This window comes from Diceros bicornis, chromosome 18 (genome assembly GCF_020826845.1).
Source record: "Diceros bicornis minor isolate mBicDic1 chromosome 18, mDicBic1.mat.cur, whole genome shotgun sequence".
NCBI classification, from domain to species: Eukaryota; Metazoa; Chordata; class Mammalia; order Perissodactyla; family Rhinocerotidae; genus Diceros; species Diceros bicornis.
Genome location: NC_080757.1, coordinates 26265855 through 26282095, shown reverse-complemented (window position 1 = coordinate 26282095; position 16241 = coordinate 26265855). Strand labels below are relative to the sequence as shown.

General features: G+C 36.3%; 1 protein-coding gene across 2 annotated transcripts in view; it reads left to right on the top strand.

Moving 5' to 3' along the window:
• USP32 (ubiquitin specific peptidase 32) overlaps positions 1-16241 on the top strand; it is a 220177-nt gene that overhangs the window by 96146 nt on the left and 107790 nt on the right. For both annotated transcript variants that reach the window (XM_058560459.1, XM_058560460.1), the window contains exons 3-4: positions 11042-11147; positions 14937-15055. In XM_058560459.1, coding sequence (XP_058416442.1) covers positions 11042-11147; positions 14937-15055 — 225 coding nt within the window. The remainder of the gene's footprint in view (positions 1-11041; positions 11148-14936; positions 15056-16241) is intronic.

Below are 16241 nucleotides of genomic sequence, written 5' to 3'. Positions count from 1 at the left end.
CCTCCATTGGAAAACTGCTACCTCTCAGAGATGGAATTCAGCTATTTGAATTGGGAAACTGGAACCTTCCCTTCTAGGCATGTGAACAAGTCCTTTCCCCCTGCAGCTCTTTAACCATAGTTAATATGCATTCTGGTTAATCCCATGCTGTTCTCTAGATGGAATTAGATTAGTGAACAGTAGGGGAATCATTTAATTCTTTAATCACTACCATGCAGCATAAAATTGTATTAACTTAAGCAAAAAGGTCCTAGGTTTGTTGGCTAAAATTTCCAAGCTTAATGTTGTTCTTCTATCCTTGCATGTGCCACATGTAAGTCATGTGCCACATTAACAACGTTTTGGTCAATGATGGACTGCATATACCACCTGGACCCATAAGATTAGTACCATGTAGTCTAGGTGTGTAATAAGCTATAGCATATAGGTTTTTATAAGTGCACTCTATGATGTTTTTCTAATAACGAAATTGCCTAACGACGCATTTCTCAGAAATATCCCTGTCATTAAGTGATGCATGACTGTACTGAGTTTTTAAGAAACTCTAATTTAAATACGTTACATTTAATCTTGTCGCCTTTAGCCTAATGTTCCAGCCTAAGGTGAATTTCATTCTATATTCTGTTACCTATTTTATTAGCCATTCCTCCCAGCTTTATCATTTACAAAATTAATACACATCCCTTCTATGTTACAATCCAAATCACTGATAAAAAATGTTTAATAATTATCATCAAAAATAAAGTCCAATTGGCACTTCTTTAGAGCCTTTTTTCCAAGGAAGATAGAGAATTTTTAATCAACACTGTTTGTGTTTATAATTCTCCAACCAGATTTGCATGGCCCTAACTATAATTATTCAGTCCACAATTTACCAACTATAATTATTCAGTCCACAATTTACCATATTATCTAAAATGTAGTATTTTTTTTTTTTCGGTGAGGAAGATCAGCCCTGAGCTAACATCCATGCCAATCCTCCTCTTTTTTTGCTGAGGAAGACTGGCCCTGAGCTAATATTCATGCCGATCTTCCTCCACTTTATGTGGGACGCCGCCACAGCATGGCCTGAGAAGCGGTGCGTCAGTGTGCGCCTGGGATCTGAACCCGGGCCGCCAGCAGCAGAGTGCACGCACTTAACCACTATGCCATGGGGCCGGCCCCTAAAATGTAGTATTATGAGACCTTGTCAGATACTTGTGTGAATAAAGTCAGCATACATTTACCTTAATTCTTATTACTTAATTTGATTACTGTACTATTTTTAATTTCTGGTACGTGATCTTTGTCATAACATGGAATTTAATTAATTTTTTTGTAACTTCTAGGCTAGCTTTGGGTTAGGCTTATGAGGAAGTTGTTCTACTTCTTATATGTGATCTCTTAGAGAGAAAGGTGTATTTTTTTAAAAAATTCACTTTTATGAAGGTTTGAATTGAGCCCTTTTACAAAATAGGAGTAGAAAAATTTAAGAATTGATATATTCGGTGATTAAAAGATTGTTTTATTCATTTGAAAATAGTTATTTACTATATTATTGTAAAACAGAGGGTTTATCAGGTTGACCTTTTGCCAGTTCTATAGACTGTTTATTCTTCTAAAACTAAAGGTCCATCTCACCACTGGAGGAGAATCTGAAATATAAGATTAATCCAGGTCTTAAGTTAACTTTGCCAGGATCTCTATATAAGACTCAAAATCATTTGAAGTAAAAACAAGTGATATCTGTATAAATTTGATGTAAAATGACCTATTTAAGGAGTAAACAAATGACCTGGTTATTATAATTATCTTTAAATATATATTTTCCTAGTATCATTTATTTATATGTATAGATTGATATAAATAATAATAATGACTGCTGCATATATAGCAGTAAACAGTCAGGTAAAATCCCTGTCCCTCATGGAGCTTACGTTTTAGTTGGGAGTTGGGAGAGACAGATAATAAACAAAACATACAAAATGAAAAAATTGCCACTCATTTAAAATTCCCAAATGACTATACCTTGCATATTTTATCCTCTTCAACTTTCCTTTAAGATAACATTAATAGAATGGTATATGTATCAGTTCTTTTGGTCTCAAGGAGGTCTTAAGTTTCCTAAAATAATGGGAGGTTATAAGGAATATAGGAAGATGAGAATCCTAGACTACTACTCTGTCTCATTTTAACGTTGGAATGGGCTCATATTCAGAAGAATTAAATAGAGTTCAGGAACGTCAAAATTGTTTAGGATCCTATGTATTTTAGTCATTAATATGTCCCATGGATCTGCTGTTTCTTATCATTGATAGCATTTTAATGGAAAGTTTAAAGATGCAATGGGAATAAGGATAATTATAAGGAAATTGAAACATATCAAAAATGATATTTTAAAAATACCCTCTTTGGACACTGTCAGGTTTCCAAGGCCACCCCAAGATTCATAATTCACTAGAAGGACTCACAGGACTCAGTGTATAGTCATAGTGACTGCTGTGACTTATTATAGTAAAAGGATACGAAGCAAAATCAGTAAAGAGAAAAAGCATATGGGGCAAAGTCTGCAGGAAACCAGGTGCAAGCTTCCTAGTCATCTTCCACTGGAATCACACAGGGTGCACTTAATTCCTCTAGCAGTAAGTTGTTACTGTAGGTGTGAAATGTTGTGTATCAGAGAAGTTCATTAAGAGAGACTCAGTGCCCAGGGTTTTTATTGGGGCTGGTCACATAGGTACTCACTACCTATCGCATACCAAAATTCCAGACTTCCAAAAGGAAAGCAGGTGTTGAGCATAAACCATATTGTTTGTACAAACAGTTTAGGCAGTTAGCCACATTTAACATTTAGAGAATGGTGGAAACCTTCCTGAAGTTTAAGTTCGCAGATGTCACTCAGGAGTCAAACTTGCAAGCTGACCTAAGAATAGCAGTCTCAGGTCTTCTATATTTTCTTTTTTCTGCACTGATACCTTTGAAAGATGCTGGGAAACCCACTCATTATTTAAAAAACTGGTTAATGAAGGAAAAGAATCAAGCATTTATTCTGGCTGTTCTATACAAAGTATACCTCAGGGTAACGAAGTAGTTGATTAGGGGAATCTTCTCTTTCTAAAAGTCTTCCAGCCAATAAACAGAAGAATGGTAGAATTGTAATTGCCAGTGTTTTCTAACCTTTAATGAATTTATGAATCTAGGCAGTGATTATCAGTGGCTACTAATATCACAAAATGAGAGATAAGCAGTCATTATGTGCCTCCTGATGGGACAGTAGCACCAACTGGGAGATGGTTCTTGCCAAAAAATATAATTTAAATTTGATCAATTCTCTGGATCTAACTACCACTTCACAGGAAATAGAGAGGACAGAAGATAACAATCATTAAAATGTATAGACTTTGGGAAACTCTACAGTACAAACATCTTAGTTTCTTTGGCAAATAAGCTGTGAGGGAAAAGAGAGAGAGGGTGGGAAGAAGAAAGAAAGAAAACCTACAGATTGAGAGACTTAAGAGACTAGCAACCAGGGCTGGCCTGGTGGCACAAGCGGTCAGGTGCGTGTGCTTCGCTGCGGCGGCCCGAGGTTCACCCGTTCGGATCCCAGGTGCGCCAATGCACTGCTTGGCAAGCCATGCTGTGGCGGCATCCCATATAAAGTAGAGGAAGATGGGCATGGATGTTAGCCCAGGGCCAGTCTTCCTCAGCAAAAAAAAAAAAAAAAAAAAAAGAGGATTGGCAGATGTTAGCTCAGGGCCGATCTTCCTCACCAAAAAAAAAAAAAAGAGACTAGCAACCAATTATAATATATTTTAGATCCTGATTTGAACAAACAGATTGAAAAAAAATTATGAGACACTTGGGGTAATTTGAATACTGACTAGATATTTGATGATACTAAGGAATTTTGGTAAGTTTTTGTTTTAGTTCCTTTGGCCTGCTATAACAGAATACCATATTCTGGGTGGCTTATAAACAACAGAAATTTACTTCTCTCAGTTCTGGAGGTGCTGAGAAGTCCAAGATTAAGGTGTCCTCAGATTGAGTGTCTGGTGAGGGCCCGCTTCCTGGTTCATAGATGGCTGTCTTTTCACTGTGTCCTCGAATGGCAGAAGGAGCAAGGGAGCTCTATCAGACCTCTTTTATAAGGACACTAATCCCATTCGTGAGAGCTCTGCCCTCATAACTTAATCAGTTCCCAAAGGTCCCACCTCACGTTGAGTTTCAACATATGAATTTTGGGGTGACAGTTTTTTTTTAGTGTGATAATAATATTATGATTATATTTTAAAAGTATCTTGTAGAGATGCATAATAAAATATTTGCATATCAAATTAAGAATAAACTGTATAGCAGATTTTTTTTTAAAGCACAGAGTAAGAGTGCTGTTGTTGAGACATTTCCAGAAAAATCAATTCTTCATTAACAAATTTAGATCTGCTAGATTTGATGTGAGAAAATTGGATTTGATAGAAATAAGATCTTCAAAAGATAGCACATAAAAATTTTTGATATGGAGAAAAACTAACGGATGAATCAAATATTCATTAAAAATTTAAATGGAAAAGTATTGATCCTCATGAAAATTATGTAAAATAAAATGAAAATTTGAAAACATTAATTTGGTTCTATTGACTATTAATCAAGCAGTTTAAAAGGCTGTAATAGGGTTTATTCAGGAAAAATATTTTCCGAGGCAAAAGTCAAGAGTTCATCGATGCTGAATTAATTCTTACTAATTAACAAAGAGGAGTCCAACTCTGGCTTCTACCTTATGCCCTGAGAATAGCATTTACCACACAGGGGCTGCTCTTTAGCCTGGATCCTGGAATGAGAAGACATGTGACACATTGCTTCTACCTACATGGAATGCAATGGAGCTAAGGCTCAGGAAGTTAAGTGATTTGCCCAAGATCACATAGCTGGTAAATTAATAAAACCTGTCTTGAAATCCAGGTCTCTCTGATTCCAAAAGCCCTGATAGGAATCAATATGCATTACTTAACTACTTTCCCCAAGGAATAGTGGAATACCTTTGTACCTTATATCCTAAAGACAGTGGAAAGAGAGGGACCACGACTATAGAGCAGCAATGGAAGGACGACACAACCTTTCTTTAACTCTGGAGACCTACATACATCTGCCCTTTTTTAACCTTTTAACTATTTGGCAAGAGGTAGCTTCTTGCTATAGTATAATATAAATCTTTCTCTTTGAAAATGCAGACTAATTTCCCTGTCTTCTGAACTAATCATATTATTTACTGAGATAATATCATTATCTGAAAGAAGGCTAGTGAGGTTATTACAAGCATCAGTTTTATACATTAGCATAACAGTATGCCAAGTCTCAGTCTGGATATTCATGGCTACCAAATGTTTAAGAAAATATCTGTTTTTATTCTCCTTTATTTTTTAATAGCTACAGAAAATTATTAGAGGGATTTTTAAATAAAGATCTTATAACAAGTTATGATAATAATAGTTAACACAAGTGCTTTTTAACAAGTAGCATCAAAATATCCTTGCTATCCTGTGTACACTTCCTATCCTCAATCCTAAAAACAAAGCTGAGTAGTAATGAGCATGGCACTTAATATTTCGTAAATGTTAAAGCATCGTCAGTTGTAAGGTGACCATAGCTTTAAAAATATCTTTTTTGGGGATGAAAAAAAGATATTATATGTTAGATGTGTTAGATGCATGATGATTTCTGGAACTTTAATAAAAGTTGGAAAATACATACATCTTAGAATTCAGGAAACATGGTGATTTTCCTGGGCCTCCCTTCCTTATCTGTCAAGTGAACTTTTGAATTTGGTGGTTTTAGAAGGTTATTGCTGTTCTTATATTTTGGGAGTGAGGTACCAGTATATTCCATCATTCCAACTAAACGTATTCAGAATAAAATCTTCTACATTTTACAAATACTTGCAAAACTGAAAGTCATATCTTACCCCTGATTTCTTGGTTAATTTTACCCTCACTTCTTTACTCTCTTTGTGTTCAAGTCAATGAAGTGGTCAAAAGTGAAGAGACTGCATTATCAAGTTAAAGTGAGGGGAAACGAGACGCCAAAGACAGTGTTTATAAATTGTGATTGTTTGAAGTTTCTTAGTTTCATCTTCAATAGATTTCACCAAAATGGTGAAACACTTGCTGGTGATGTCTTTCATTTCATATAATACTAGAGAATCTATGTAATTGTACTGTAGAACTATGAAGTGGTTAAGAGTTCAGTTTCAGGAACCTGTCTTGCCTAGGTTTGAATCTTGACTCTGCCACTTCATTGATATATGACTTTGGACAAGTTACTTAATCTCCTTGGGGTCTAGTTTTCCTCAACCACAAAATGGGAACACCAGTAATACCTTCCTCATGAAATCATCTTGAGGCTTAATACTGGTAAAGCACTTACAAAAACAGTTATATGCCACATAATAAGCATTTAAATGTTAGTTATTGTTTATATTATAAAAATAAATATTTATTAATGGAGCTAATGTTGAGTTAAACACTGTAGTGCTATGATTAAGTAATTTCTTGCTGACTGGCAATATTAAGATTGAGATAGGTGGTATAATATCATACCATTTTACGTGTAGTATACGACAGTATACTTCCAATTCCTTTCTCCCATCTTCTGTGCTATTGTCATGTGTTTTAGTTTTACATGTGCTGTGAACACATTCAATTTTTACTTTACTATTATTTCTTTAGACAGCCAGTTATCTCTTAGAACAATTAAAAATAAGAAAACAACTGCATTTTATATTTACCTTCATTTATTGCATTTTTTACTTTTATTTATTTTATAGACACAGGTATCTGTATCATATTTCCTTCAGCCTGAAGTACTTTCTTTTGCTCTTTTATGTACTGCAGGTTTGCTGGTAATGACTTCTCTGTTTTTATTTTCCTGAAAAAGTCTGTTTTTCCTTTCTTTTTGAAAGATTTTTGCTGGGTATAGCATTCTCAGTTGTTTTTCTGTTAGTGCTTTAAATATGTCATTTCACTGTCTTCTGGCTTACGTAGTTTTTGATGAGAAATGTTTCTCAATGTAATGTATCTCTGGTTGCCTTATAGATTTTCTGTTTTATCTGTGGTTTTGAGTAGTTTGAATATGATTTGGCTAGTTAGTTTTTGAGGGTTAGAGGTGTGATTTATCCTGCCTGTTCTCTGAACAACTTCTGTCTGTGGCTTTTTTTTTTTTTAATTTTTTATTTTATTTTATTTTATTTTTTGTTTTTTATTTATTTTTTCCCCTAAAGCCCCAGTAGATAGTTGTATGTCATAGCTGCACATCCTTCTAGTTGCTGTATGTGAGACACGTCCTCAGCATGGCCGGAGAAGCGGTGCGTCGGTGCACGCCTGGGATCCGAACCCGGGCCGCCAGCAGCGGAGCGCGTGCGCTTAACCGCTAACCCACGGGGCCGGCCCCTCTCTGTGGTTTTGTGTCTTTATTAGTGTGGGAAAATTCTCAGCCTTTATCTCTTTGGAGATTTCTTCTGCCCTGTTCTCTTTCAGTTTTAGAATTTCAGTGACATGTATGTTAAATCATTTGATATTGTCCCACAGCTCTTGGATTCTCTTTTTTGTTCCTTCCCACTCCCACATTTTTTCACTTTTGTGTTTCATTTTGGATAATCTCCTGCTCAATTCTGTTGAGTTTACTATTGAGCCATTCTAAAGCTTTATTGAACTCTGTTCTGGTATTTTTCCTTTGTCAGTATGTTGGGTGTTTTTTCTTTGCTTCTTTGTGTGAAGTTACTTATAATTTGTGGTTGGAAGATGAATATTTTGTATAGGACAGTAGAGAGTAAGCTAAATAGTATTTAGGCCTGGCTAGGTCTTTAGCATGAGTAGTTGAGTCAGTCTAGTCTGTAGTTGAGCTGTATTTTGTGTTGCTATGGTTACCCACAGTGCACTATAGCTTTCAAATTCCAGTCTAGGGTTAGGCTTTTTTTTTAGGGTGGGGGCTCATTTGCCAGAGGATTTTTTTAATGTCTGCTCTACCTTTAACTTTTGATCTTATTTTCTCTTTGTTACTGTGCCTCAGAGAGGGTCTCTCTCCACACTCTTCCCTCTCCCCCAGTAGTAGACTGCTGTTATTTATTCCTCAGTGTTTGCTAACACAATGGTGGAAGTGGGTGAGGAGTGCTAGGGCAGGGGACATTCTCTATTGTCCTATTTCTATCTCAGATTTAGGCAGGCACTGTGTTTCTGGGTCTCAGAGGGTGAGACTTTCCCAGTGATTCTGCCTCTCCCCACAGTGGTAGGGGATCTCTAAAGATCTGGCGCTATGATGTTTTTCTGTCCCTGCCCTAAGTATAGAGGGTTTTTTCTGTTACCTTCCTCTAGTTTATGCAGGTGCCAACTAAAATAGTTATTCCACGAAGTGTATTTGTTATGCTCTTTTTATGTTTTTTATGTTCTGATTTGGAACCATCTCCCTAGGCTAGTTTTTGGTAGGTTTTGCTATCAGTGACACTAGAGATATAGTTTTGGGGATCAGCTGTAAGAGTGTTATTAAATATATTTATAAATATCATTTAAAACTATATATTTTTTTATTTTTCATATTGACCATTTAAGTTTTATTTTTTGAATTATTCTTTAATCATGCATTTTATTGACAAAAGTTCTGCATAGCATTTACTAGGTTGGATCTGTTTTTTTTTTTTTTCTTACAACACAGCACTTCTGACACCAAATGTGTGGGGTTTTTTTCCCCACATCAACCAATTCTTCAACTCTCTGGACATCAGCTGAATGTCCTACAGTTCAATTCAATTCTAATACTAACTACCTGGCGTTAATTAGTTCAGACCCCATGTTACCGAACCAGGTTCATTTTGCCCACCCCATGTTTATGCAAATCACCCAGACAACAAGTTTGCAAAGAGAAAGGATTTAATTGCAAGGCAGCCAAGCAAGGAGGTGGGAGAATCAATCTCAGATCTGTCTCCCTGAAAATGGGGACTCAGGAATATTTATGGGATAGGGGGCAGTGTGGTCTGAAGTTGGGAATAGATGATTGGTGGTAAGGAGAAGTGAACTAATTGATGATCTTGCGCAAGTGTCGTCCAGCTTCACGGCTCTTCATAGGATGCATGTTCACAAAATGGTGGCATTCCCATGATCTGAGGGTGGAGTTTTTAGCTCCCTGATGTCAAAGGGTCATTTATCAGTCATCCACGCAGTCCCAGTTGGTGAGTTTGTGGTCTCAACTGGCCTGAACTGGACAAGGAGTGGCCTGAACTGGGCAAGGAGTTGACTCTTAGTTCCTGAAAAACTTGAGCACCCCACCTGTTATCATGGTGACCCAAGCATCAGAGATGTTTTCTATAGGGTGGGCTTTAGTAATGCATTATGTAACTACTTTTGCAAACAGACAAGTATAGTAACTATAGTATAGTTAAAGCAAGTTGGCCCCCAGTTTTACCCACAGGTCTGCCCCCCTACTTCAGATGTCAGTCACAGGTCCTGGACCTCCGGTACTGACCTGTCTAGTTGGCTGTAAATCAGGGGTTCCATGACCCCCTCGTTGGGTTCAATAATTTGCTAGAATGGCTCACAGAACTCAGGAAGTCACTTTATTTGCTATTACCAGTTTATTATAAAGAATACAACTCAGGAACAGCCAAATGGAAAGAGATGCATAGGGCATAGTATTGTGGGGGAGTGGGGGTTAGGAAGGGGATAATGCACAGAACTTCAGGCCTTCTCTGGGTGCTGCACCCTTCTAGCACCTTGATGTATTCACCAACCCAGAAGCTCTCCAAATCCCATAGTTTAGGGGTTTTTATGGAAACTCCATTACACAGGCATGATTGATTAAATCATTGGCCATTGGTGATTAACTCGATCTCCAGCCCCTCTCCCCTTTCCAGAGATTGGGGAGTGGGGCTGAAAGTTCCAACCCTCTAATCACGCCATTAGTTCTGCTCACTACCAGCTCCCATTCTGAAGCTTTGTTGGGGCCCACCTAGAGTCACCTCATTAGCATAAACTCAAGTATGGTTGAAAGGGGCTTATTACGAATAACAGAAGATACTCCTTTCACCTATATCACTCAGGAAATTCCAAGGATTTTAGAAGCTCTTGTGTCAGGAACCTGGCAGAAGACCAAATATATATTTCTTATTATATCGCAATATCACACTAGGGACTCAAGAAAGAATCGTTGAATGAATGAATTTATGTGATTGCTGTTGCTGTCTCTTTCTTATGCATAGCTTTTTTTCTTTATTTCTGATTACTATAATGTTCATTGCTAAGAGTGTAAAAAATGTCTTTTGGGGTCTCTGTATTTTCTTCTTCTTTTTTAAATTGAATATTTTTGACATACAGTTATGTGCCGCATAATGACATTTTGGTCAACTGTGGACTGGGTATACAATGGTGTTCCCATAAGATTAGTACCATATAGCCTATATGTGTGGTAGGCTATACCATCTAGATTTGTGTAAGTACACACTGTGAGTTTCATACAACAACAAAATCGCCTAACGACGCATTTCTTACAACATACCCCCCCCCCCGTCTTTTAAGTGGCGCAGGACTGTACAACATTGTATAAATTTAAGGTGTACAGCATGTTAATTTGGTACATTTATATATTGTAATATGATTGCCATTGTATTTTTGAACATTCAGTTAGAGAATGTTAGTCTTTCAAATCAAAATGTGTTTAAGTTTTACAGAGGTTGAAGGAAGTTCTGTAATTGCACAAAATCCTTATCATATTATTGGAGCTGTTGAAGGGGAGGACCTTTATCTTCTTGGACCTTGATAAGGACTCCAAAGAGAAAGAATAAATATTCAATGTGTGGCCAGTGATATATATATACTTTAGAATAGATACTGTATAATGCAACAACGCTATTGGCTGAGTGTGACAACAAAGTGTAAAAGAGGAAGAAGAGGGAGAAACTTATCATTTCACTGAAGTTTACCAGGGCCTTGTTTGGAGATGGAGACAAGATTTGTTAAAGGTTACATCAGCCTCAAATTCCTCAACAACTGAAACATCTAAAGTTGGCTTTATCATTTTTTCCTAGGTGATTTACTGTTCTTTTGGTGGAACATCCAAAGGATTGCACTTCAATAACTTAATAGTTGGTCTTGTCCTTCTTACAAGAGGCAGAGATGAAGAGAAAGCAAAATGTAAGTACTTATACTATCTCCAAATGATAATACTACATCTGTGTAATATTTACCTCAGGTAAATATCAGAATAATTTACCTCAAAATTCTGATGACAGGCAAAAGATTTGAATTGATATTTTTTTAAAGAATATATACGAATGGCCAATAAGCACCTGAAAAAATGCTCAACATAGTTATTAGGGAAATATAAGTTAAAATTACAATGAGATATCATTTCACACCCACTAGAATGGCTAAAATGAAAAAGATAATAGTGTGGGTGAGGATGTAGAAAAGTTGTAACCCTCAATCGTTGCTGCTAGGAGTGTAAAATAGTGCAGCCACTTTGGAAAACTGTTTGGCAGTTATTCATACTATTAAACATCAAGTTATCGTATGACAAATTCCACTCCTAGGTATATACCCAAGGAAATTGGAAACATATATTCATAAAAAGAAGCATACACAAATGTTTGTAGCAGCACTGTTCATAATAGTCACAAAATGGAAACAATTCTAATATCCACCAACTGATGTATTCAACCTAAGAAAATATGATATATCCGTACAATAGAACATTATTCGATAATAAAAAGGAATAAAGTACTGATAGATACTACAACATGGATGAATCTGAAAACATTATGGTAAGTGATAAATGCCAGTCAAATTAGGCCTCATGTTATATAATTCCACTTGCAGTTGGCCCTCTGTATCCGCAGATTCTATATCCTCAGATTCAACCAACCGCAGATCGAGAAAGGCCTACAATGGTTGTGTCTGTACCAAACATGTACACACTTGTTTTCTTGTCATTATTCCCTAAACAAAACAATATAACAACTACTTACGTAGTGTTTACATTGTATTAGCTATTATAAGTAATCTAGAGATGATTTTTAAAGTATATTGGAGGATGTATGTAGGTTTCATGTAAATACTACACCATTTTATATAAGGGATTGAACATCTGTGGATTTGGGTATCCTTGAGGGGTCCTAGAACCAATCGCCCGTGGATACCAAGGGACGACTATATATGAAATGTCCAGATTAGGCAAATTCATAGAGACAGAAAGTAGATTAGAAGTTACCAGAGGCTAGGGGTAGAGAGAAATGGAGAGCAACTGCTAATGAGTATGGGGTTTCTTTTTGGGTTGAAAATATTCTGGAATTAGATAGTGGTGATGATTGTATGACCTTGTAAATATACTAAAAAACCACTGAATTATTCAGTTTAACAGGGTGAATTATATGGGACGTGCCTTATATCTCATTAAAGCTGTTATTTAAAAAAAGTTCTAATGACATAGGCTTAATAATCTATTCTTGCCTTACTTGACAAAGAGAACCAAAAGTTCACTTACTTGGTAATGTTTTATAACAAATTCTTGGTAAAAGGTTTAATTTTTTTAATGGTTTTACTTTTGACTTCAAAAATTAATTTTATTAGGTGAATTATCTAAGCCCAGAACAGGATGGTGCCTCATCCATGACCTTTAAATAATACTAAGCAGGGAAACGTTTTAATGAGAGGGCACCATTTACCCCCTAAATGTGAAAGGGAAGATAACTTTAGCTGATCAGTGTTCGTCTGTGTTTGCTAGGATATGCATTTATTTACTTAATTTTTTATTCATTCATTTAATTATTTATAATATCTCTTGTCCCCTCATTCTTTTATTTGAGCTCCCAAAGGCAAATCTGCTCTTGCCCAAAGTATTAGTAAGCAATGTAAATTTTATTTAAAATTTCTCAGGGGAAGTAAAAGAAGGTATTCACATTATACAGAGTATAACATTTTGTTCCAAAAATTCTTAGATTTTTACCCTTAGCCACTGGATGCTGAGTCTTTCTCTCTTCCTTCTTCCTTTTCTAACCTACCCTCTGACTGCTTCTTCTAAATTTCTCTGAGTCATCTTTCTTACTCCTCAATTTAGACTGTTCTTCTCAATCTATTTCCTTTTTTACAGTTTTATTGAGGTAATTGACATACAATAAAATGCATGTATATAAAGTATACATTTTGATATGTTTTGAGACATGTATATACCCACATTATCATAATCAAGATAATGAACATATCCATAAACCCAATTTTATGTATTGGAATTTAACTGTGATCCTGGTTTTTTCAAATTAGCATATCACTACCAATAAACACATACTCTGGCTCCAGGCAGCTAGTAATTAAAAATAACAATTTTTTGTGACACAAACATATATTTAAAAATTTTCTTCATTTTTATTATACAATTGTATTGGTTTTCTAGGGCTGCCGTAGCAAAGTACCACAAACTGGGTCGTTTAAAACAACAGAAATTTATTATCTCACAATTCTAGAGGCCAGAAGTCCAAAATCAAGATGTTAGCAGGGCCTTGCTCCCTCTGAAACCTGTAAGGAAGAATCCTTCCTTCTTCCTAACTTCTGGTGGTGGCTGTCAATCCTTGGCATTCCATGACTTGCAGCTGCATCCCTCCAATCTCTGCCTATGTTATTACATGACTTTCTTCCAACTGTGTCTGTCTGCTTTTCTTATAATCAGTCATATTGGATTAGGGCCCACCCTAATGACCTCATCTTAACTCCATTACATCTGCAAAGACCGTATTCCAAATAAGGTCACATTCACAGGTACTGGGGTTAGGACTTCAACATCTTTTGGGAGAACACAAATCAATCCTTGGTCAGAGCCCTCCAGCAAATACTGCTCCTGAGGGAATCGGCCATGGGATGTAGAAGGGCAGGTAGTGGAACCTGCTGGGTCTTCAGAGAGATGGAATGTCTCTTCTATCCTCTATTTTCTATCTTTCTAAATGAGGTCACATTCACAGGTACCTAGAGGTTAGGATTTCAATATATCTTTTTGAGGGATGCAGTTCAACCCATAATAGCAATATTTCAAGCATACATATTATATGTACCTCTGCCGAGCTTTATTATTTCTTAATATTGTGTCATATTTGTCCCAGATCTTTTTTTTTAAGAAATAAAATATTACAGCCAAGGTGAGGCTCTGTCTCTGTATCCCTCCGTGGTCCCATCCCTCTTCTTCCCTTCACAGAGGTAACCACTCTCATGAATTTGGTGATCTTTCATTCCTTATGCAGGTCTTTATACATTTATGACATTTTTATATATCCTTAAACATATCTTCACCTGTTTTATAGATTTTAAACTTTTAAAATAAGTGCTGTACTATACAGATTATTTTGCAATTTGCTTTTTCCCTGAATTATTTTGATATTTATCCATCTTGAAACACTTAGTTCCTTTATTCTAATAGTATTTCATTGTGTGTGTGTGTATCTCAGTTTACCTATTGTTGGTAGACATTTATCTTTTTTCCCTAAATTTTGCTGTTACAAACAATACTCTAGTGAACATTGTTGTACCTTATGCACATGTATTAAAGTTTCTCAAAGGTGGGAGTGGAGTTGCCTAGAAGGTGAAGTTCTAGCATACATCTTCACCTTTACTAGGTTTTGGCAAGTTGCTCTCGAAAGCAGTTGAAATAATTTATACTCTCGTTAACAGTGTGTAAGAGTTCCTGTTTCTCCCAATTTATTGCTAATACTTTGTATTGTCACACCTAAACATTTTTGCAAACTTAGTGTGTTTGAAAAGATATCCCATTGCTCTTTTAATTTGCATTGCTGATTTTTTTAGCAATAAATTAAATTATGTATTTATAAAATGCTTGGCACTAGTAATTGCTCAGTAATTGTTACCTTTCTCTTCCCTCCATACTTCCACCAGGGTATATTTACTCTATAGTAAGATTAATATATTCTTTCTTTCTCCTAGACATTTTTAGTCTTTTTGCAAGTGAATCTGGGAGCTATGTTGTACGGGAAGAAATGGAAAGAATGCTCCATGTGGTGGATGGTAAAGTCCCAGATACACTCAGGAAGTGTTTCTCAGAGGTAAATGTAAAGATTTACATTTCATCCCTACCTGTTGACAGAGTATTAGCTGTTAGTTGTATAAGTTCAGCTGTGATGAATTGATGTTTATATTCAGCATATTCTTGACATTTTTGTATTTAACGGTTGATGTTTCAATATTTATGTGCTATGTTCAGAGGTCCATAATACTTATCATTGCTATACTTGTGAATCTGAAAATTCCCAATTCTACTGTAAAGGCAACTGTCTACACTTATGGTATAATGAAACACACTCCCACACCAACACACACACACACACACACACACACACGTAATCCTGCAGGAACCTGAGCATTGTTCATGTTGTAGTTCCTTGCTTTTCATCATGGACATATAGGTATATCACTTATTGGCCTTGAACAATTCTGTGACATCTGTGACCCATCAAGGCCTATTTTATCATTTATTTTAATCAGGTGATTTGTATAGTGGCATATTTGGGTTTAAAAATTTTTCATTTTTGGGGCCGGCCCTGTGGCTTAGTGGTTAAGTGCACACGCTCCGCTACTGGTGGCCCAGGTTCGGATCCTGGGCGCGCACCGATGCACCGCTTCTCTGGCCATGCTGAGGCTGCGTCCCACATACAGCAACTAGAAGGATGTGCAGCTATGACATACAACTATCTGCTGGGGCTTTGGGGGGAACAAAACAAACAAAAAAAAATTTGTCTTTTTTTATGTTTTCATAAATATATTTTCATTGTACAAAACTTAAACAATAGAAAATATGTATCTTTTACAAAGGAAATTCTTTTTTTTCCTTTTCAGAGGTCTGCTAATATGGGAAAAGTTCCTAGAGGTGGTAGAGTAAAACCCTTTTAGAAGTTTGTGACCCTTTCCTGCAGTACTCAATGCTGCATGATTTCTTATGGGTGGCTATTTGACCCACTTCCATTTTATAGATATGACAGTCTTTCTCTGCTCTTGGTTTATTCAGGGAGTTTTTATTCTTCAGTTTAATCACTTTCCTAACTATATATAGGCATTAATTATCAATACTCTAGCCGTATGCATATATCTGGTTCTACTATCTATTTGGACTCTCTGGCTTAGCTTTTCACCACTCTGGTTTTGAGTTTCCTCTGTGTCAATAGCACCTGGAGATCTCCTTTTCTTGCTCTTAAGCTTGGCTGTGCAGTTTTTGGTAGTGGTTATGGTGTTACA